Source organism: Aquarana catesbeiana, linkage group LG01 (assembly GCF_042186555.1).
Source record: "Aquarana catesbeiana isolate 2022-GZ linkage group LG01, ASM4218655v1, whole genome shotgun sequence".
NCBI classification, from domain to species: Eukaryota; Metazoa; Chordata; class Amphibia; order Anura; family Ranidae; genus Aquarana; species Aquarana catesbeiana.
This window is the reverse complement of record NC_133324.1, coordinates 643955295-643979598: the sequence shown is the minus strand read 5'-3', so window position 1 is coordinate 643979598 and position 24304 is coordinate 643955295. Positions and strand designations below refer to the sequence as shown.

Here is a 24304-nt window from a genome sequence, read left to right as displayed (position 1 = left end):
CTGAAAAAAAAGGGGATGGTGCTGTGCAATATCCATGCACAGAGCATGTAAATATAACAAGTTTATTAGTTTTTTAAAACATTGAGACTTTAATATCACTTTAAAGTAAAGCTGTACTTTTAACAAAACGAATGCTACCCCCCTTTTCCTAACTCTCTCTATACTACTCTACAATAACCTACCCCCAATCAAGCAGCTTATGTGTCTTACCTTACTTGCTTTCTCTGATGTTTACAAGCTTTTTGGCAGAATCCTCTCTAGTTCTGGCCTCACTTGCACAGTGCAGTTTCAAAGCCTTGAATAGAGCAGAATTTATGACTGAAGATGTCATGAGTATCACCCTATACAAGTCAATTTGGGGCTCACCATAGCTACTGCAGGTGTGGCCAGAATTAAAGATCATTTCTTCGCAAGAGGCTCAGAACCTGTTCACAATTCCTCCTACGTTTCACCCTAATGATACCATAACAAGAAATGAGGGAGACAGGAATTGCCACAGCAGGAAAGCACAGAGATCAATAAACACCCTTACAGGTTCTAACCTTTTTTGCTCTCTGAAGAAAGTGTTTTTGTAACTGTGACTGTACACATTGGAGTGATTTCCTGTCATTAATATTCCCTCTCAAACCCTGTCACCAGGAGAGCAAATGAGGGGGAATTCTTTCTACTGGGGACACTACCCATTATATAGTCTACCTAAAGCAAAAAGACAGAATGGCTGGAATTAAGCTGGTTAAAGCTATATGGACCTAGTGTATTAAGAGTAGTGGTTCATCAATGATGTAATTTAAAGGGACTTGTAGGTACACAGCCTACTAATTTGTGCAACCCAGTGTTTATTTTTTTATATAAGGTGCAGGCAACAGCAGGCGGAAAAATGCAGGCAAGTTTCCACTGTGACTGTCATTTACTGTTGCATAACATGTTTTTTCCAGGGCAGGCTTAATGCAACAAAAGAATTTACAAGTAACAGGTGTAAACACTAAACTGACAGTAAACTAAAAAAAATCTCTTAAATTATGGTTTCTAGTAAGAGGGAGTATATAGCACATATGTAACATCCTTCTTCAGAATTTATAAGCCTTCACAGGACATATGTGGCCTCCTCCTCCTCTGAAAACTATATAGATAGTGTGAATGAACCTTAAAATGTATGTAAAACCTAACAATGAACTTCTCTTATTTGGACAGTTTAATATACCAGTGAAAGTGTTTTGTAATATCTGCTCAATAATAGAAAACAATTCAGAGCTGTCCTTTTCCTTAGGCCCCTTTCAGATGCTCCAATTAGGTCTGTCTGAAAGTTTTTCAGGCAGACCTAATTGGAAGATTCATTCATTCTTATGGACAGTCGGGCTTAAACAGACTTGTGTCTGTTTATACCTGCCTACCTCCAGATTCGATCAGGCCTCCCAAAAAAAACGGGAAAGGACCCTGTCATTTAGGTGGAGTGAATCAGAGGTTGCCAAGTGTAAACAGACAGTGGAGTGCATTTACTCCAAGCAGCCCATGGCGCAGAGTCGGCAACTTGTGTTCGCTCTGCAGGTACTGAACGGACACAAATGTGTTTTCCACCCACACTGCACCGATAAGGCCCCTTTCAAATAGGGTGGATTCCTTTGCAAACAGCAGGAGATCTGTGAGCTGATCCCTTGCTGATCCCAATGGAATCCACTGCATCTGAAAGCAGCCTTATGCACAATTCTGTTGTTGTTTCAAGGAGAGTAATTAGTCACCTCATTTGTCATCTTTCGACTACATTATGATAACCCTATATATATGCTGTAGAGTTTGGAGAGTAGGTGAGTCTAGGTAGTTTAGCAGAAGATAACTGGGAAAGGCTGACAACACACAGGGGTTGATTTACTAAAACTGCAGAATCCAAAATATGGTGCAGCTGTGCATGGTAGCCAATCAGCTTCTAACTTCAGCTTGTTCTATTAAACTTTGACAAAAAACCTGGCAGCTGATTGGATTATATGCAGAGCTGCATCAGATTTTGCACTCTCAAGTTTTATTAAATCAACCCCATAGTCTGCAAATATTGTGTGTGTTGTTAGGCCCCAACAGCATATAGGAGCTGAGTGCATTTCTGGCAGATCAACAAGTAATTTTGTGTATATGTAGGGTCTTTTAAGGGTTAAAATCAAGGGGAAATGTTCATGCATTGCAGAGATTTACTGTAATGTTTTTTCTATTTTGCCCTGAGATAAGCTGGCCATATATGGACTGAATTTCAGCCAGTTTCCAATGAACCAAACAAAGTTTGAGCAGTTGGTGATCTTGTTCCTCCTCCTCCCCCAATATCCTTCCATCTAAAAATCGAAGGAGCCAGGGGAAAATTGTCGGATGAACAGAGGCTGTATAGAATTATATGCAGCAACTGTTCAAGTATTCTGACAGCCATGGGTGCGGGAGAAGGAGAGATTTCTTTATCCATTCTGTTCACAGGGCTAAACAAGAGGAATTTACAATGTATGGCCAGCATTCCACTCTGAAGATTAGATCTGTCATATTTATTTTTTGCTGTCTATGTCCCATTTGAGAAATGTACATTTTCTTCCTGTCTCAGTGATGTGAAGTAAATAAAAAGGAAGCTGTGCAGATATCACTCTTTCCAGGGTTTACCTTAGCTGATCTCTATCAGAAAATATTACATTCTAACAATAAGTACTACTAGGACGATACATAGGAGGTACATGCCTAACAAGAGGTTTAAAGTGACTACTCCCATACAACCAGTTAGAGTTTAGTTTACTGTAATCAAACAAGGAAGCAAATTAAGTCTGATTGGCTATAATGCATTACTTTCCTTTGTAAATAATCTCTGTTTTAAAGTCTATATGGGAGCAAGGACATACCAGGTGTACACAGAGCAGCAAGTTGTTGAGTGACAGCAGAGAAGGGTATATTCTATTCACTGGCAGCTGTAGAGCTCACATATTCTCTTTGCTCTTTCTGAAAAAGATACATCGCTTTTCCTCTCTGCCTACATTTTTATGTCCAACAATAATCCCATTTGAAACAATCTTTCAAGTTTTCTCCATTAATAATGATGTTAACACCCTGTAAAACACTGTGAGAACTTTCTATTTGGTATTAGGGTAGGTTTCCACATGGCACAGATCACTAGAGATGGACTAAAGCCAGACTTGGCTGATATCCCAGAGTATTGAAAATGCGTAACTCTGCTTTCTTAAGGCAACTGTAGCTGTAAAACCAACACTGCCCTGCCCGTTCCATGATGAGCACTAATATTGGCTGTATTTGGTGTGATTTACAGAGGCATGGACAGAGGTATTTATGAAATAACATAGGTACTGCTTACACACAATGTAAATGAACATTCCTTTATGCCAGGGAACAGTACAGCTAAAAATGATCACTTTGCGTTTTTTGTCATAAAGCAAAATAAGCATGTAAATATTGTAGAAGTACACAAGGCACCTGCTGCTCAAATACATTTGGCTAGTTTTAGTATGTGAAAGCAACATGTTCCTTTACCACCCTTTAATTTTCATTCCTTAAAGGAAATCTGTACTTAAGCAGTATGTAGGCTTCCATTACTGATCTATCTTTCTTAAAATGCTAGTTGCCTGGCTATTCTGATAATCAAATACCCTCAATATTTTCAGCTACTGACCTTCACTCTGACTCTGCCAAGTTTCTTTCCTCATATGTTCAATTAAACATTCGTAACTGTAACCCGTCATAATTAAGATAAAAGTACAATATACAGTAGTCATAAGAGCATATCAGAAAATGTTTGCTTTTAGGCTTACTAGAAGTATGGAGATCCATTTACCCTTAACACCACAAAAGGGACCCCAAATGCAAACATATCAGAAATTAAACTTCCTGACTGGCAGAAATCAGTGCACAAGACAGTTACATGTACTACACAAGACACAATACATGTACTACAACAGCCCTTCATGGAGCTGTCCCCCAACAAAGTTTTGTTAAGAAAAAAATGCCATCTTCATTCAGATGAACCTTTATATTGCAAGTATTTTACCAAACTTTGTTATTTTTTACTTTTTTTTTACTTTTTTTGCTCTGGAGATATTAATGTAATCTTTGCCAGACTGGAAGAGTCTAGTGTACCTAAACACATCTTAACAGTCTCAGTGTTATATTAAGAAAAGTCGCAGGCTTTGCATTCTTTTAGTCTGGAAGGCTCTCTGAAATGTAAAAAAATTATGATGTTTGTGCAGATTATTATAAGATAATTATAAGATCAATTACCAAGCAAAGCAAGAAAGAAGTGTACCCTTATGTGCCAAGACTGTGTCATTTCATTTTTTGGCAGTTTTAATATAATAGCTGGCAGCAAATTGGGATAGAAAGCTAATTTCTAATTACATAAAATCCTAAAATGGCCAGTGTAACAATGTACTGTATGCTGTGATTTTTTTTGTAGTGAAAGTGAAATTGTTTTTTAAAACAAAAAAAAGGAAATTGATCTCAATAAAGGAAAAGAAAATATAGTTCTGCCTATTGAAATGCATTTAAAGCAATCACTTATTATACTTCACTTATTAAATAAAAATTGAAAGAGGTCCACTCATGTTAGCAAACACAAGAAAAACATAACAAATGATGGCTAAATGGCAACCACTGTAATGTATACCAACCAGCAGGTATTGTTGTATGAGTCCTCTGGGCAATGGTGATGACAGTAACATGACAACAACTTCTGTGGCGGGGCGGGTGCTGTGCTCTCAGTATCCTCCTTTCTGCTGTCCACATTGAGCTTTCCGGAGCTTCTCAGCAGCATGTTATCAAGAAGATTTGCTGAAAGGGAATTGGGTAAATTATAAGCATCTGGGCAGAAAGCCAGTCACTGGACCCATTTAAAAATATACTGTATATATAAAGAAAGCAAATAATTTCACACTAGGTTAAACTTCAAATTTCCATGAAGAAAGCAGAGAGATTCTAGAGATTGCCAGATAACCTTCCAATACTTTGAAGTCAATTCACTAAGCTGCCATAAGTTATTTTATTGGCGTTTTTATTTTATCTAAAAATCATTTTCTCCAGACGATCAACTGGAATAGAGAAATGCTGTATAGATATGGAATATGGAATCATTCTTTTTTTGTACCAAATTGTTATTTAAAGCTGAATTTCAGGCAAATATAAAGACACAAATGGGGCACTCCCGCAATACAAGGGTTATTATGCTCATTATGTCTAAAGGGTACAGGAGCAGGCAATTTTTACTTATCCTATCCCCTGCCCTGGCGCTGCCCTCTTCTCCCTAAAGCTCTGAATGGTGGACGGTCTCTTAGCATCATTACATATAATGCAGGGCTATTAACCCTGTGCTGTATATGGAGGTAGCAAGCATGCAACTGGAAGCGCTTTGGAGAGTATGCTGTATGAGAGCAGTCACACAGCTGGAGGGACCCTGCTGGAGTGAAGTATAAGTTAAGTATTTTTCTTTATTCTAGCATGCCTAGATATAAACCAGCATTTTATTTTTTATTGTGCTCAGAGTTGGGCTTTAATAAATCATTAAATGTATTTTTTAATGCAAGCGGTGTAAATAAATACCTGCATTTCACTGGGTATTAGTCTCCCAAAGTCCCTGTACAGCAGAGCTCAGGTTTGGGGAGGAAGACGCAGTACAAAGAATCAATCAGTTTTGCAGCAGTGCAATGAGCATGCTGATAGGAGGAAAGAGTAGAGAGGCAGAGAGAGGAGCTCACCAGTTCCATTTCAGTTTTCACTATCCAATTAAAAGGTGACAAGTATACCTATAAGTGTTACTGAACTGCAGCAAAAAAAAAAAATCAGATCTTCTACGCTGTTAAAAATGGATTTGTTGTGTGGCCAAGCAGTGTAAATCTCAGAACTAGATGGATATGTATTTCATCTTTTTCTTTAGCTGCTTGCCCAATATTCAGTTTTAAATTGTACATTGATCCAAAACTTACTATTTTCCTTTCTATATCCTTGCTATTTCCTTCATACTACAGTTATGTGCCATGGTGCTGCTATGTCATTCATTTTAATTGGCACCCCAACACACCTCCATAATGCACATGTGCTGCAATGCACAGCTGATGAGGTATGGTGTCCTGTATGTGTTCAGTGAACAAAATATAGCATGCATTATTTTATTGTGTGTTGCAGGGGAGTGCAGTGTACAGTAAATGGTCCACTTACAACAGTAGCACCAGGCAGAAGGCGAGGGGAATGTGCAACAGGTACACAAACAGTAATTCAAACTCCTTATTCATCTGTAGAATGGGGGAAGGCTGGTACCCCTTTTAGAGATTTATTTCTGCCTATGCCCCTGTTGCAGATCGTTCCTCACATCCTGTCTGGAGAAACAATTGTCAATGACACAGCAAGTGAGGGAAAATCTCTCTAATAGAGCCCTAGATAAATAAAGACTAGACCAGGTTTATTTTTTCCCACACTATCCAAAACTAAAAAAAAAAAAAAATTTGGCTGGACAGACATTATAACCATTGTGAGTGTCTATTCATAAAGAAACCAAAAGTATTTTTTTCTTCCAAAAATACACGTTTACAAACTGTTTTTTTTTTTTTAAATCGACCTTAACCTGCACCTTACAGAAACTTACAAATACTAGCAGTCAGAATCTAGCAGAATTTTAGGGGTAAATACATCTGTAATGAATGTGAATCGACCTCTGTATACAAAATACAACTTAAACATTAAAATAATATGTATTCAGCAAATCATAGTGACAAATGTAAAAATCCATAGTGAGTTTGAAGCCCTATTATATTAATTTCTCTCAGTGAAAATGATCCGTAACGCTCTCACACTGCAATACTCTATGTCACACCCTCAACACTAGTGTCCTTACAAAGACTTGTATTCTGGAAGAAGAAAAGGGTTTGTGTCAGACCAGTTGTATAACTGAGTGCACTAGGTCTTAAGCCTCGTACACACAATCGGATTTTCCACTGACTTTTGTTCGGAAGGGGGTTGGCCCATAACTTGTCTTGCATACAAATGGCACACAATTGTCGGCCAACAAACATGAACGTATCGACGTACTACGCGGCTTTGCAGATCTTTAGCGCCACCCTTTGGGCTCCTTCTGCTAATTTCTTGTTAGTAGAAGTTTGGTAAGTGTTGATTTCTGCTTTTCATTTCATGCTTTTCATTTCGTGCTTTTCATTTCACGCTTTTCAGTTCGTTTCTGAACAGCTGTTCGTCAACCAGCCATGTTGCAGAATTGGAGGAGATAACGTGTTATTTATTATTGGCCTTGGAGTTATTGCTTTCACCCAAGTCCAGTCCAGGAACAGGAGGAGGAGGATTTCTTGGACCGAAAATTGGTTGCTTTATTAATCGTGACCAATTTTTGCCATATGCCTTTGCTGCGGGAGCTCCAGGAGAATAATCCATATGGTTTTCGGAATTATCTCCAGATGGTGGACCCCTGCTTTCACCAACTCTTGACATTGGTGAGCCCCTATATTAACCTCCCTGGTGGTATGATTATTTCGGATTTTAGGTGCTGAAAGCGGTACAATTATTTTGCATGGAAATTTGGCGTTTTATATTGTAGGTCTGTAATTCTTAACAATAACACACTTAAATCTGTCCAAACAAGAGTCTAGTAGATATGATAAAGTTTGAAACACAAAAACATAAATTATAATATAATAAATTAAAAAAAATAATAAAAAAAAAAAAAATAATAATAAAATAAATTTCCCCACGTTTCACTATCGTCCAATTCTGCAAGTGTTCTAATTTACTATCGCTGTTTTCTAGCTGATCTAAAGCCACTTTTGACGTAAAGGGGCACTTTTTGGTTGCTATGGACAATCTCCAGTTTCCAGGCAGAAAGAACAGTATATATAACATAAAACTGCATGCAGGGCATGGGCCAAAGCACTGGGGACAAAAGGGATGTGAAATCATTTCATACAGTACTGTAATCTGTAAGATTACAGTACTGTATGTGTTATGATTTTTACAATTTTTTGAATTTGCCGCCAGGCTCCGCCCCCGTGTGTGTCGCGACTCTCGCAGGGAACGGAGCCTGGCAAGGAGAGGCTTCGGAGGAGGACGGAGCCCACGGACACAGCGGGGGACATCGCAGGATCCCGGGGACAAGGTAAGTAAAGCCACACCAGGATCCTGCGATGTAATCCCGAGTGTGGCTCGGGGTTACCGCTAATGGTCCTGAATTTTAACCCCGAGCCACACTCAGGAAAACCGCCAGGGAGGCTATGAAGCAGGACACATGCATGAGTCTTTTCATTTATTTTTTAGTTAAATAATGATTTGATTTGGTATATTTTCTATATTTTTGGATGCATAGAATGCACTTTTTGGTTAAGTTCTATTGGCAGATAGCATGTCTAATTTTATTTGTTTTCTTTTTTTAATGCACAATAAAAGAATTGTGGAGAATAATACTTGGCTATGTGTTTTACCTCAAATGACAGTTTGGGAGTAGGCAGTTACATTTTAAAAAATACAATGTAAAATTAAAAAGGAACACCAACATAATTGTATCTTTGATCTCAAAAACTACGGGATAATGGTGTTGTGGTAAAAAAAAAAAAAAAAACACAATAATATTATTCTTGATATCACTAGAAAAAAAAAGCCTTTGAAAATTTGTTTGCCACTCCATGCCACTGCAACTCCATCAGTATCACCAGCAAAGCAGCTTCATTATTATACCATTAAAGAAGAAGAGAATGTGCGCTGCATTTCGAGATTTCATAATTTGCCACGTCACGAATATTAATTCTCCATTATGAACGCTAGTTTACAAGACCGACCGCTTCCAGCTTGTCCTTGCTTCTGAGCATGCATGTTTGTACTTTGGACTTTTGTTCGATTGACTTGTGTACACACGCTCGGAAAATCCGACAACAAACATTTGTCCGTGGAAAATTTTAAAGCCTGCCATCCAACATTTCTCAGCGGAAAATCCAACAATTGTCCGATGCAGTGTACAAACGGTCAGGCCAACAGCCTGTCATCACACATTTTCCATCGGAAAATCTGATTGTGTGTACGAGGCTATGGTAATTGAGGCTGTAAGTACAAGGTCTTTCTGGCTGAAAATTGATTTCTATGATTTCACTTGGGCTTTAAAACATAAAAATTTGCAAATAATACACATTAGTAAAATTATTGCATGAGCTATGCTTTAGAGAATCAAGCCACGTTCTACAGAACATGCAACCAGTCTCCTACTATCTCAGAGGACTGAACATTATTTAAATGTGGTTACTCAGTTATTTAAATGCCCTATGATAGTTGTAACAGCACACCCATGATTCATTGGAAATGATGTTCACATAAAAGATGTGGCATCAGTGTTTATGGTGTTTAAATCTAATGCTTAAGTTCCATGAAGCTGTAAGAATACACTAATGAGCTTGTTAAGGGATAGTTGAGCGGTTACAGCTTAGAGTTACAAAACATTCTAAAGAGTGGAGCAATTCTTGAATAGCTGGTATGTGATTTCCATCTACTGTATCAACATGTTTCATCAAAGTATATTCCAAGACCTTTATTGCATTCGTAACACAATACCAAGGAACTTTACTGCAAATAATTATGTCACATAAGCTGTCTAAGTAAGCCAATATGCTACTTCTTCTTGCAACGTGTGTATTTTTAATGAGCTTTAGGAGATACTGTATATACATTCTTTTTACATGATATATATTATTCCTGTTTTGTTTATTAAAGGTATACTCAAGACAGAAGTCAAAATTAAACTTTGAGATGCATACCAGTAATTAAGCCTATTAGAAGATTTTTTCAGTTATTCTTCAAGACATAGCAATATTTCATCAGACCATCCAAGTCTGCATTTTTGAGATCTAATAAAGATCTGTAATGCAGGAGAGCTATTCCCAAGCACAACCACTGCAGGCTCCTTGCTGCCCATAATTCCCAATGCTAAAAAGTTTCTTACAGTCACCAATAAGATTGAGTCCTGCCTTCAAAGTTTAAGTGTGACTGGAGATCCAGAAGCAAAGAGAATGAGAGAAAGTAACACAGCATTGGCATCATAAAGGACCCTCCCAGTGACCCTGTTAGGTAATCTTGAGATTATTTCTACAAAGAACTACACAAACTGTAATGCCTATTTAAACACAGTTGCAATGGCTTGGTCACAGAGATGTGCATGATGAAAGTGTATATAAACAAAGCAATACTTTAGTTACAGCCATTGGAAGGAAGCATATTGTACCTTCTAGTAGGAAAAGGTTAATCTGATAATTTGATCAGGTTTTTCTTTTTTTTTTTATTTCTTTGGAGAGGACACATTTGGGGAAATTCATTATAGCACTACCAATAGTTTTCTGGCAATATGGCCCTTTAAAATGGTCTGTGCCAGATTTAAAAAATCTCTACTATCTGTTTCGGTAACTTTACTGCTTTCGGAGGATTCAGGTAGTTCTTAGTAGCAAAGTGGCAATTTTAATGCACCTCCAGTTTTTAGATAACAAAACTAGAGGTAAGTAAGACCTACTCTAACTTAGAGTAGATCTGGCTAGTAACACGCCTCCTGTATTATACAGACACCGCTCTGGATGAATGAGCACAGGGGGAAGATTTGGACAGCAAATCGCCGGTCTGGTGGGGGGTGTTAGAAGTAATAACAGATTTAAATACACTAACAAATTGAAGCTGAACTCCAGCTAGCACTTTATAATTAAGTTACAGAAAACAGTTTTTCCCTTTTTGGATAAGGGTTTTACATAAATAAATAAAAGCTGATAAAAACCTTCTGTCTTTAAAACCACTTTAAATTGGTGATTTCGACTTTTATGCACGTTACTGTTTGCAAATGGCATGAAAGCTGGCAAACAGCAGTAGTGGTTCTCAACCATCGACTGGTGTTAGCTTTAAAATATTAGATTTTCAAAGCAGTATTTCTTCTGAATAGTTTTGTCATGGTAGTCTTCCTCTTAGTTTATTTTTGTGATAAAGCAGACATAGACAGAATGCCACATTGTACTTAAAAGAGAACTGAAGGCAACACTTTTTATTTTTTATTTTGGATAGAGTAAAAGAGGTTCGGAACAACTCTCTTTTTTGCCATATGTGTCCTATTGGAGGGATTTTCCATCACTACTTGTTCAATAGTCAAACCAGTAAGTGAGAGGAAATCCATCCAAAGTGAAGGAATAGTGGGGTGTCACCAGAACAAGTGTCCCCAGTGGAAGATGTCCCCTCCAGTCCTGTTCTGGTGGCAACCCAAAATTTGGGATTCTCTTTTACTTTCACTTTCAATGATAAAAGTAAACAGGACAAATAGAGAAGGTTAATCTCCCTAACGGGGGCACAGACAGCAATTAAAACCTGACAGGTATTCAAATCCCTCTGCACTCTATACACAACTAAAAAAGTTTTGCTTTTAGTTATACATTAATTACTTTGGAATAAAAATAAATAAGCCCTTCTGTCAAAATTGAATAGAATTTAGAAGCCTTATAGATAATTGCCTGCTTAGGCACATGATTATTATTCACATTTTGTGTGCAATTTTTTTATGTAAGTGAAAAACTGTGGCTTACTCATAGATAGTTTTTTTTTTTTTTTATCTGTTGATCATATTTAATTTAACATTTTCCACTCCATCATGCCTTAAACATTTTACAGGCATACCCCACTTTTAAGTACACAATTGAGTTTATTTACTAAAGCTGGAAAGTGCAAAATCATGCTCACTTCTGCATAGAAACCAATGAGCTTCTAACCTCAGATTGTTCAGTTAAGATTTGGTAATAAAACCTGGAAACTCATTGGTTTCTATGCAGACGTGAGCCTGATTTTGCACTTTCCAGCTTTAGTAAATAAACCCCATTGTGTACTTAAAAGTGGGGTATGCCTGTATATTAGCCAGTGGCTATGTCTTCCCTGGTAGTTTAATCATTTTACTGAATAAAGTGTAATAAAACGTACCTTCTGCAGTGGTAACAGAGTTGTGACAGGTCTAAAACTTATCCATAGATGGATTGAAGTTCTAAGGTTCAGCAGGTATCGGACAGTTTTCAATCCATCTATGGGCAGGCTGGTTGTACTAAAGTCGATCTATTGATCTATCAAAAATTTCCCATCTTTCTCCTTCAAATTCTCTCAATACTGTGATCGAAAACTAACATTGATCTGACCTCACCCCACTAACGATTAAAAAATTAAATGAATGTTCATGAAACAAACAATTTTGAACAAAATTCTACTAGTGTATAGCCAGCATTGGCCTATATGGGCCTAGGTGTAAAAAAGGGAGACCATAAAATAATTAATAGTATCAATTAAGCTACAGGGAGCGTGAAACTCGTTAAAGCAAATGTCCTCACTTCCTTACGAGGCCTGAACAAAGTGATTCTTACTGGAATACAAACATCTGAGTGCCCCATGTCCTCCCTTCTATTTGCCTTTTAAATATGAACATTGTTCCACCAGATACCTCATCTCTTAACCAGTAGCCTCAATAAAAAGAAAAGCTGTAAACCATGAAAGGCCCATTTAAAATACAAGGTGTCCCTGTCTGTCTTTGCATAAAAAGAATTAACACTTGATTGTGATACTTTTGAAATATAGCCTGTATAAATGAACAGAAACAGATGTTGTGTTTCTGGGTCAGTGGAACATACCCTTTAGAATAAGTTCTCTTTCAGCGAGCAGTCACAAAGCTGGTTCTGTGACTCTACAACATTGTTATTCATGGATAGGGAATGAACTTTTTAAATAAGTTCCAGTCAGAGATTTTCAGACATCTGGCTCATAGGGTGGCAAAGTTAAATAACAACATTAATAGTAATGTCGACCAAAAACCATAGGTCTGTGTTTTCATCACGGTCTTTGGATGAAATTTCATGTTATCCACTCTTCCTGCCAGCTTTTGGGAAGAAAAATGATAGATCACAGTCGCCTGTCTAACATAAATATCAGAAATGAGACAATTGGAAAAAGCCATGCAATAAAAACCATCCATCTAAATGTATAGTGGGTATTATTCATTCCATTTATTACATCAAAAGGAAGCCACACATACTGTGTCTTCAGTGGGGTGGTCTGGAAGAGAAGCATCAAAAACCTAGCAAATACTGTTCTGCTCACAAGTTTTATTACGTAACATTATGGAGTATGTTTCATTAGAAACGTTTTTATTATATAACCAATCTTAAAAGTGAAAAAAAATATCTAAATGTTAAAAAAGTTATGTATGTTATTAGAGTATACAGTATATACATATGTACAGTATATATATATTTATATATATATAGCTCAGGCCATTCCATTGGTGTTCAATGAGACTGCATGAGTGAACAGTAAAGTCACCTTCATTGGTCATAAGGATGGCAGATGGTGGAGCTTAGAAATTAATTTAATGAAAATCAAGCCCTCATAACAAAGTGAAGTTAAAGTAGAACTATGGGCAAAACTTTTTTTTTTTTTTTTTTTCATTTTGGATAGCGCAAGGGAGGCTTTTAACTCCCATCAGATTTTTTTTTTTGGCAATTGTGCCCCATTACGGAGATTTCCCTTCACTTTCTGTCCCATAGCCAAACAGGAAGTGAGAGGAAATCCCTGCAAGCAGGCCCAGACTGGGAGAAAAAATAGGCCCGGCGTTTTAGACTGAGCAGCCAACTTTTCCAGGCACCGGGGGGTTTTCGGTAGACATTCGCGGGGGTGCCTGGTGTCGGTCCTCCACACTGTAATGTGCAGGGACACTTGATATAAAGGGGACTGCACTGTAAAGGAGCACTGCAATGATTACAGTGCAGTCCCCTTAATAGTACAGTGTCCCAGTCGTATTGTGGACATACAATGCTAGTACTGTCTGTCTCCTATTGTGCCCACACTGCCCAGTTACACTGACCTGCTCTCTCTCTCTGGTGGTACAGGTACAGCAAGGCTCTCTCTCTCTGGTGTTGCGGGTAGAGCATGGCTCTCTCTCTGGTGGCGTGGGTACAGCGTGGCTCTCTCTCCGGTGGTATGGGTACAGCGTGGTTCTCTCTCTGGTGGTGTGGGTACAGTGTGGCTCTCTCTCTGGTGGTGCAGGTAGAGCGTGGCTCTCTCTGGTGGTGCAGGTACAGTGTGGCTCTCTCTATGGTGGTGTAGGTACAGCATGGCTCTTGTGGCTCTCTCTTGTGCTGCTGGTACAGAATGCAGAGCGTGGTTCTCTCTCTGGTGGTGTGGGTACAGTGTGGCTCTCTCTCTGGTGGTGCAGGTAGAGCGTGGCTCTCTCTGGTGGTGCGGGTACAGTGTGGCTCTCTCTCTGGTGGTGTGGGTACAGCGTAGCTCTCTCTGGTGGTGCAGGTACAGCGTGGCTCTATATGGTGGTGTGGGTACAGCGTGGCTCTTTCTGGTGGTGCGGTTACAGCATTGCTCTCTCTGGTGGTTCAGGTACAGTGTGGCTCTTTCTGGTGGTGCGGGTACAGCGTGACTCTTTCTGGTAGTGCGGGTACAGCATGGCTCTCTCTGGTGGTGCTGGGGCTATTAGTTCCCCCAGCACAGTCCTCTCTTTCTTTTTCCATGTCTCCTGTAGTAGCTGCTGCAGTTTAGTACTCCTCAGCATTTTTCCGGGTTTTCGCTTTTCCCCCCAGCAGAGTGCTGGGGACTGTAGGCGACTCCCTGCTGAGAACAATTGGGCCACCAATCTCCGGGACTACATTTCCCATGATGCTCCTCAATTTTCTTCTGATTGGCCCTCTGCTGTGGCCAATGGGGAGGGAAGAAGAACAGGCAGGAAGCGTTCTCTTCTCCTGTGCTGCCAACATGAGAAGCTGGGCGAGCTTGGAAAACATCCTGACAGCGGCCTGCAGCTCTTCCCCCTTGCCCCACCATGCAAACATCCATGGCTGGAGGAGGAGGAGCAGTCCGTAGGAGCGGAGAGCGGAACTGTCAGCGTCAGCTCTGAGGCTGAGCTGTGTGTGAGAGAGACACAGCTCAGTCCATGCACCTGCTAGTTCCGCCAGAGAAGACACAGGCATGGCCATGTAGCAGTAAGCGAGCGGTGGCCGCGGCCTGTGTTAACCATGTCCAGGCCACGGTCGCCGCTTACCTCCCACTGTGTGGCCTGATCATCAACATGCTAGAAGCGGGCGGCCCCGGCCCACCGGGCAAATGTCCGGTCTGCCCTATGGCCAGTCCGGGCCTGCCTGCTAGTTAATGGAATTCCTTGGGGATCCCCAGGTTACTAGAACTAGTGTCTTCATTGGAAGATTTCCCCTCCAGTAATTTTCTGGGGACAACCCAAAATTTGGGATTTTTGTTTACTTTCACTTTTAATGATAAGTGTACACAGGAGAAATAGAGCGTTTGAATCTCCTTAACAGGGGTACAGACAGCAATAATAAAAACTGATAAGCATTCTAATCCTTCTGCACTCTATCCAAAAACTAGAAAAAAAAAGTTTTGTCTTTAGTTATACTTTAAATCAGAGAGCTGCCCGTAGAAAGCTTTCCTGCCTAAACATGTTGGAACAAGCATCTGTTGTTTCCTAAAAGCTGAACATTTACTTCTAAAATTTTAAAATGGAGTCCAGGCTCTTTTTAAAATCAACCTGTGCTTAAACTATGCACACTAATATATTTATATATCCTGATTACAGGCTCATGCACACAGGCATTCTGGCCCCTATAACATAAAATATGGCTGTATTTTGATGCCCAGGAGTAACAGGTGTTACTTATAGCTGTCTGACAGTCTGCATACAGAAGTGTACATGCATGCTCTTAGACATGCTTATACTTGGAGCTGCGTATGCTCACATACAGCTATACCCTGTAATTCATTTGTACAAGGTGCTATACGTAACCCCCTTGGTTCCTGGATGCTGAAATATTTCAGAATATATGTCCCAACACCCCCATGTGCATGTACTCTAATCGGGGTACATGCAGTTGGTAAAATAAGTCAAGTAGAAGTTATGCTTGGATTCTCCAACCCAGTTATCCCCAGTTATCCCCAGTTATCCCCAACCTCTGTTCTCAAGTACCTTGAACAGGACATGCTTTGAGAATTCCACTTATATTAAATAGCTGTCATAAATACAAAGCTATTGACATTGATTTATTGCACATTGCAAAGGTGAAGGAAATCCGAAAACATGACTTGTTAGGGGTAATTGAGCACTGAGGCTGGGAACCCCTGTTCCATCCCCACAGGCTTTGAACAGTTGTATCTTCTGCACCCATATATTTTTACAGCATTCTTATTCTCATTCATTCGTCATTTTTATTCCCATACTATAAAGGATCCATGATGAGTCAGTTTACAAGTCTTGTTTGCCAAAAATAAACTTAGATACCAGATACTCCAATTACACAACACAACCTCACTGCTGATTCACTGCTTTGCACAGTGTATCAAGGACATTTGATTTTCAGCTGCAGTAGGAGAAGACAAACAAACTGAATCTTTTTACACTAATTCAGTCTTGCCACATGAAGTACGTATTATGACATCATACAGGTCTGTGCCTCAGTAAATTACAGTGAATCATCTGGGTACTGGATTTCTTCAGCTATATCAGTTTAGACAGGATCAGACAATACTCAGTATATTCAGATTTAGATTTACTTTTTTTATTTTAACAATAGCTGTACTATGCATAGTATAAGACTAAAAAGAATTTGATATTTGGCCGCAACCGGCCTTTTGTGTCAATGTGTTATTAATTAAAACAATATCACTTACCAACTACCACTTTCAGATTAAAACTGTCACTTTAAAATGTATCTGATATGTTGTTGTAGGCAAAACAGACAGTTTTTATGATTACAAATCATATACTTATACCAACAATGAAGTTTTGGCATGGCATCCAAACATGACACAGAAACAATCAACTCAATATACACTGAGCAAAAATATAAACACAACACTTTTGTTTTTGCCCCTATTTATCATGAGCTGAACTCAAAGATCTATGACTTTTTCTATGTACACAAAAGGCCTATTTCTCTCAAATATTCTTCACAAATCTGTCTGAATAGGTGTTAGTGAGCACTTCTCCTTTGCCAAGATAATCCATCCACCTCACAGGTGTGGCATATCCAGATGCTGATTAGACAGCATGATTATTGCACAGGTGTGCCTTAGACTGGCCACAATAAAAAGCCACTCTAAAATGTGCTGTTTTACATTATTGGGGAGCTCGGGGGGGGGGTTCAGAAAACCAGTCAGTTCCTCTTCAGTGGCTGTGCGAAGTTGCTGGATATTGGCAGGAACTGGAACATGCTGTCATATACGCTGATCCAGAGCATCCCAAACATGCTCAATGGGTGACATGTCCTGTGAGTATGCTGGCCATACAAGAACTGGGATGGGCTGAGCATTAACATGCTGCAACATGAGATGATGGTCGTGGATGAATGACACAATAATGGGCCTCAGGATCTCCTAATGGTATCTCTGTGCATTCAAAATGCCATCAATAAAATGCACCAGTGTTCATTGTCCATAGCATAAGCCTGCCCATACCATAACCCCACCGCCACCATGGGCCACTCGATCCACAACATTGACATCAGCAGACTGCTCACCCACATGACACCATACACGCTGTCTGCCATCTGCCCTGTACAGTGAAAACCGGAATTCAGCTGTGAAGAGAACACCTTTCCAAAGCGCCAGATGCCATTGAATGTGAGCATTTGCCCACTCAAGTCGGTTATGACGACGAACTGCAGTCAGGTCGAGACCCCGATGAGGATGACGAGCATGCAGATGAGCTTTCCTGAGACAGTTTCTGACAGTTTGTGCAGAAATTCTTTGGTTATGAAAACCGATTGTTGCAGCAGCTGTCCAGGTGGCTGTTCTCAGACGATCTTGGAGGTAAAGATGCTGGATGTGGAGGTCCTGGGTTGGTGTGGTTACATGTGATCTGTGGTTGTGAGGTCGGTTGGATGTACTGCCAAATTCTCTGAAACGCCTTTGGAGACGGCTTATGATAGAGAAATGAACATTCAATTAAAGGGCAACAGCTCTGGTGGACATTCCTGCAGACAGCATGCCAATTGTACACTCCCTCAAAACTTGCGACAACTGTGGCATTTTGCTGTGTGATAAAACTGCACATTTTAGAGTGGCCTTTTATTGTGGCCAGCCTAATGCACACCTGTGCAATAATCATGTTGTCTAATCAGCATCTGGATATGCCACACCTGTGAGGTGGATGGATTATCTATTTGAGAAAAATAGACCTTTTGTGTACATAGAAAAAGTTGTAGATGTTTTAGTTCAGCTCATGATAAATAGGGGCAAACACAAAAGTGTTGCGTTTATATTTTTGTTCAGTGTATATACAATCAGATAGGCCTTCACACTGTGCTGCAGATGTAATACAACGCATTAGGCATGCTGTTTATTGCAGGATATGCTAGCAGCACATCTATTTGAATCCTAGAAAATACTTTGATCCGTGGTAGGTGAGCCAATGACCTATTCTAATAGATGCCTTACATGCCTTATTTACACTGCCATTAAACAGGTAGGCAAAGTTGATGGGGTTGATTTATTAAAGACAAATAGACTGTGAACTTTTTAAGTGCAATTGCAGTCTGCAAGGGCATTTGCTCCAGAGATTAGTAAATGAGGGGAAGCTCGGCTGACTTCCATCATCCAATTATGTGCAAGCAAAAATGCTGTTTTTGTTTTTATTTTCCTTGCATGTGATTAGGTATTTTTGTAGGGTGAAGCTTTGCCCCATTTACTAAGCTCTGGAGCAATTGCCCTTGCAGAGTGCAACTGCACTTGCAAAGTGCGCAATCTATTTGCCTTTAGTAAATCAACCCCACTGCATTAGCAAATCTACCCTGCCTTTAGTTACCAATTTGAAAATAACAAAAATAGGGAGAAATACCATATACAATTGACTTTAACTAAAATATAATAACTTAAAACGTGTGCTTAATAAAATACACTTTTAGTGAGTAATTAAAAAGTGTATAAATAAATAGTGATAACTTTTATTTTAATTTTGGATGAATAGGGAAGAGTTGCATGTCCTGCTGGAGAGTTCCCTCCCTATCTAAGAGACATAACAAGAAGTGAGAGGAAATCTTTCCAAAATGAGAGAAATTCGCATAGTTGTCACCAGAACATTTGTCCCTGTTAGATTTCCAGTCATACACATACACAATTTTGTAATACTATATTAATACTCACCATGACAATTAGAGGGGAGAATTTCTGTAGTGGAGAATCAGACCACAGGGCCTTCCTCACTCCTCTATACTAGCCTTAAAAAAAAGTATACAGTGTGCAACCTGATAAGTAATTAATCATGATTAACTTGCTAGAAAATATGACTACTCCATGAAGAGTCAATTTCCTCTTCTGGGAGTGTCTAACTGCTGTTTGTGCTGGCCCAGCTCCTTTGATCCTTCTCTCACCTCCCTACATAACCTTTTATGAAGCTCCCAGAGGAGGAGCAGAGAGGAGTACTATAGAGTTTCACTTGAGTGACAACTTTGAGCAGAGTTGCTGTCCATTATTTAAAAAAAAAATATATTTCTATGAAAATTAAGTTAAAAAAGAAGTCTGCAAAACTCTGTAATTGTAATTTAGTCTGCCATTAAAAACAAATAAAATAACTTAAGAGGTTCAACTATGTTGGCACACATACAGATGGCACTCTGTAAAGCTAGAAGACCGGGGGAATTATTGTGAGCCTGCCTTGTCTCTGATGGGTTACTAGCCACTTTCAGTAGAGTGGGGAGTGGGTCAGTATGATGAGGTTTGGCACTGTGCACTTGTCAGCAGTGCACTGCATGGGCTTTTGCTGAACAAGTGAGTGGGATGGGAAGCCAGGCACTCATAGTAATAGTGTAATGTGAGGGAGAGAATAACCAGAATGAATGCTCATTTTACTATATAATCATGTTTTATTTATAAATTTAAATGTATATTATATTAAATTTAAAGATCTTTAACCACTAGAGACCCACACTATAGCCGAATGACGGCTACAGCGTGGACCTGCTTTGCCAGGACTACGTCCATTGACATCGTCCCGTGCACGAGTGGCCTGCACGCTCCCTGCAGGGCGCGCGGCGCACTCTGTGATCAGCGAGTCTATAAGACTCGCCTGATCACAGATCAGAGTAAGGGGTCGATCCCGACCCCTTACCGCATGATCAGCTGTCAGCCAATGACAGCTGATCATGTAACATCAATAGATATGAGGAGGAAAAAAAAGACGATCACCGGCGGCCGTGAGAGGGACATCAGTCCCTCTCACGGCGAGCGCCACCAGATCCTCAGTGCCCACCTGTGCCCTCTGCCAGTGCCACCTAACAATAGGCAGCCGTGCTGCCTACCAGTGCCCACCAGCGCCACCCATCAGTGCCCACAGTGCCACCCATCAGTGCCCACAGTGCCACCCATCAGTGCCCACAATGCCACCCATCAGTGCCCACAGTGCCACCTATCAGTGCCCATCAGTGTCACCTACCAGTGCCCATCAGTGCCGCCCATCAGTGCTGCCCATCAGTGCCCATCAGTGCTGCCCATCAGTGCCACCTATCAGTGGTACCTATCAGTGCCACCCATCAGTGCCACCCATCCATGCCACCTGCCACCCACCTGTGCCACCCATCAGTGCCATCCATCAGGGCCCATCAGTGCCGCCTTATCTGTGCCTATCAGTGCCGCCTTAACTGTGCCTATCAGTGCCGCCTTAAATGTGCCTATCCGTGCCCATCAGTGCAGCCTATCAGTGCCCACCAGTGCCGTCTCATCAACGCATATCAATGAAGGAGAAAAATTACCTGTTTGCAAAATTTTATAACAAACTATGAAACATGATTTTTTTTTTTCAAAATTTTCCATCTTTTTTTGTTTGTTTAGCAAAAAATAAAAATCCCAGCTGTGATTAAACACCACCAAAAGAAAGCTCTATTTGTGGGAAAAAAATGATAAAAACTTAATTTGGGTACAGTGTTGTATGACCACGCAATTGTCATTCAAAGTGCATCAGCGCTGAAAGCTGAAAATTGGTCTGGGCAGGAGGGGGGTTTAAGTGCCCAGTAAGCAAGTGGTTAAAATACGAGTGGACAGAATACAGACGTCATGCATCTTTTCTGTTAGTAGAAATAATTTTTCTTACAGAGACTCTATGATTGGGAGAAAAATGCAAGATTTCTGTGTGTTCCATCCCTCTCTCTGCTTGCTCAGCTAGTCGCTGTGGATCTTTAACATTGCTGGTGTCACAATAAATCTCTATATAAGTAAAGGGAGCTGTATCTCTAATTGGGCTCTCCCTCCTCATTTGTTAGCCTAATAAAAACACTTTCTACCAATGTAACAGTGTTTTATTCACTGCCCACCAATGTAATAGGGATGTTTACAATGATCATTCCATTGAGGGCATTGGTTGTTGCTAACATTACAAAGGTAATCAGTGTAAAGGCTCCTTCTCCTTTGGTGATCAGAATAAATCCCCCATTCCATTGGCAATTAGTGTAAATGTTCCCATTACATTGGTGGTCAGAATAAAATCTCAAACTACTTTTGTGGTCAATGGAAATCCCATGTTACTTTGGTGATCAGGGTAAATTCCTTCATTATATTGGTGGTCAGTGTATAGTCTTCTTCTTATAGCCACTGATCATCCCCCGAGATTTTTCCTTACTGCTGGCTCCAGGAGCCATTATTTTTAATGCTCTTCCTCCCCTGCTCCACAATGCCAGAATATTCAATTTCTCCAAAAGACCAACACTTCAGAGGCATTCTTTCTTCCACTAATGTTGGACATTTTTTCATGCCACTGATCAGAATGTAATGAAACTTCTGACTACTGCACACCCTGTATATTATGTTGTACATTGCCTCCTGTACTCCTGGCCAATATGCTCTATATACTGTAAATCGTTACAATGATCAGACTCCTGCACTCTATATGCTTGATTGTGTAGTACACGGTCCTTTTTATATTAAAATATTCCTTTAAAGTGGATGTAAACCCACTCTCATCATTTCTAAATTACTTCCATAGTGCTTATCTATAAGGATATACATGACTCCTGCATGTATCCTAATCTGTCAAATATCTCCCCTTTAGCTGTTTGGAGCCCTGCAATACTCCGGATTCTGTGGGCAGGTCTGTTGTCCGGCGCTCGGTGGGTGGAGTCGTGATGTCAGTAGACTCCCCGCCCACCTCTACACTCCCCTTGGCCAGGCATCGATACTTCTTACACTGAACTTTTGCTGGTCTCGTGGATTATGCCCCATGATCACTAACATCCAGCCAAAACCCAGGAAAGTCACCACATGACTTCAGCATGTCCAATCATGCTGAGGTGTGGAGCAGCCAATCCTGGGAGAGCTGGAGAAGAAAGGAGGGGAGATGTGAAGTACACAGAATGCCTCTCTCACACTGGTGCATGAGATAAGAAAATGACCTGTTACTCACAGCAAGGGGGAATAAACAGACACCTATTTCTCTGTGTGTGTGTTTTTATCTTACTGAAAAAAGATAAGAGGATTGCTCAGAGCTGGAGTAACTCTTTGTGATAAGACTGGGCACAGAGGAAATGACTTCCTCTGCTGTAACAGATATGAGTCCTAATTAAAAAAAAATTGGGGGGTTTACATCCACTTTTTAAATGTCTGTGAGACTTGCACTTATGTTTCTTCTTTAGGTGTCCATTTTTCCAAAGTATTGATATTGGAAGTTATGCAGCATTATCTTTAAAGCACACAATTAACCATGAATAATTTTTTTTTTTTGGCACACTCTTGACTTTTCAACCGTAAAAAAGAGTAGATTGCTTGTTGTTTTTATTTTTAACTTCTACATAATAATAAAATATGAATGGTTTGTCTTGAATAGAAGCTGCTATCCAACTTCAGGCTGTCATTAAACAAATGTGCTTTGTCTGTAAATTTTGTATGTTTTCTCAGTAAAAAAAAAAGTGGGAGGCTGGCAACACTGGAGTTCTGTTGGGACTGATGACATACCATCCAAGATGATGGAGCCAAACAGCAATTTCAGTATTTTTGGACATTTACAGGTAAATAACATGCATAAAATATGTGAAATGCACATATACACTATATTACCAAAAGTATTGGAATGCCTGCCCTTAGACACGCACATGAACTTTAATGGCATCCCTGTCTTAGTCCGTAGGGTTCAATATTGAGTTGGCCCACACTTTGCAGCTATAACAGCTTCAACTGTTCTGATAAGGCTGTCCACAAGGTTTAGGAGTGTGTCTATGGGAATGTTAGACCATTCTTACAGAAATGCATTTGTGAGGTCAGGCACTGATGTTGCACGAGAAGGCCTGGCTTGCAATCTCTGCTCGAATTCATCTTAAAGATGTTCTATTGGTTTGAGGTCAGGACTCTGTGCAGGCCAGTCAAGTTACTCTACCCCAAACTCGCTCATCCATGTCTTTATGGACCTTGCTTTGTGCACTGGTGTGCAGTCATGTTGGAACAGGAAGGGGCCATCCTCAGACTGTTCCCACAAAGTTCAGAGAATGAAACTGTTTAAAATTTCTTCTCAGTGCCTGACCTCACAAATGTGCTTCTGGGAGAATGGTGAAGCATTCCCATAGGCATACTCCCAAACCTTGTGGACAGCCTTCCTAGAAGAGTTGAAACTGTTATAGCTGCAGACTGGGCCACCTGGACAGCTGCTGCAACAAGACTGGGAAGTTCATGTGTGTGTAAAGGCAGGCGTCCCAATACTTTTGGTAATATAGTATATAATCTTATGGGAAGATTGGTGTTGAGACTAATGGTCTGGCCACAAGGTCTCTTTAACTCAGATATAAGGTGAAATACACACTAGTTTTAGGAGTCAGTGGTGTCCAACAATATGAAAAATCTCTGTGAAAAGAATGAACACTTTTGACAGTCAGAAGAACTTAATGCACATAATGTTGCAACCATGTAAATGACTTGCATGGTTTAGACCATGTAATTTTAGTGCAGAGCCCTGCTATTTTTCCCTTTGATTACACCACTAAAAATATGTATCTCAAGCTGTGCACAGCATAACAGAATCTTGTGGCACCGCTGCCACCAACAGAAATTTATAAACTACACTAGACAAAAAACCATCTGTTTGGTAATAGTTATTAGTCACGAATATTCACTAGATAAACAGGAAATGCTTTCAAACAGACAATCTTATTAAATTATACAATGTGTTGATGGCAATGGTGTAAGACCACTAAACAAACAAATGAAAATAAGTCAATGTCAACCAGAACTATGCTGGGAATATGCTGTGCAGATCCAGACAAATGCATAACAGCCTGGACTGGATGGAACAAGAAGCTATGTAACGTTAAGCTTT

General features: G+C 40.0%; 1 protein-coding gene across 16 annotated transcripts in view; it reads right to left on the bottom strand.

Annotated features, from left to right (window-relative positions):
* The window catches only part of BMPR1B (bone morphogenetic protein receptor type 1B), a 700361-nt gene that overhangs the window by 74570 nt on the left and 601487 nt on the right, over window positions 1-24304 (bottom strand). For all 16 annotated transcript variants that reach the window (XM_073601167.1, XM_073601124.1, XM_073601147.1 and 13 more), the window contains one exon: window positions 4638-4797. In XM_073601167.1, coding sequence (XP_073457268.1) covers window positions 4638-4780 — 143 coding nt within the window. In that variant the 5' untranslated portion in view covers window positions 4781-4797. The remainder of the gene's footprint in view (window positions 1-4637; window positions 4798-24304) is intronic.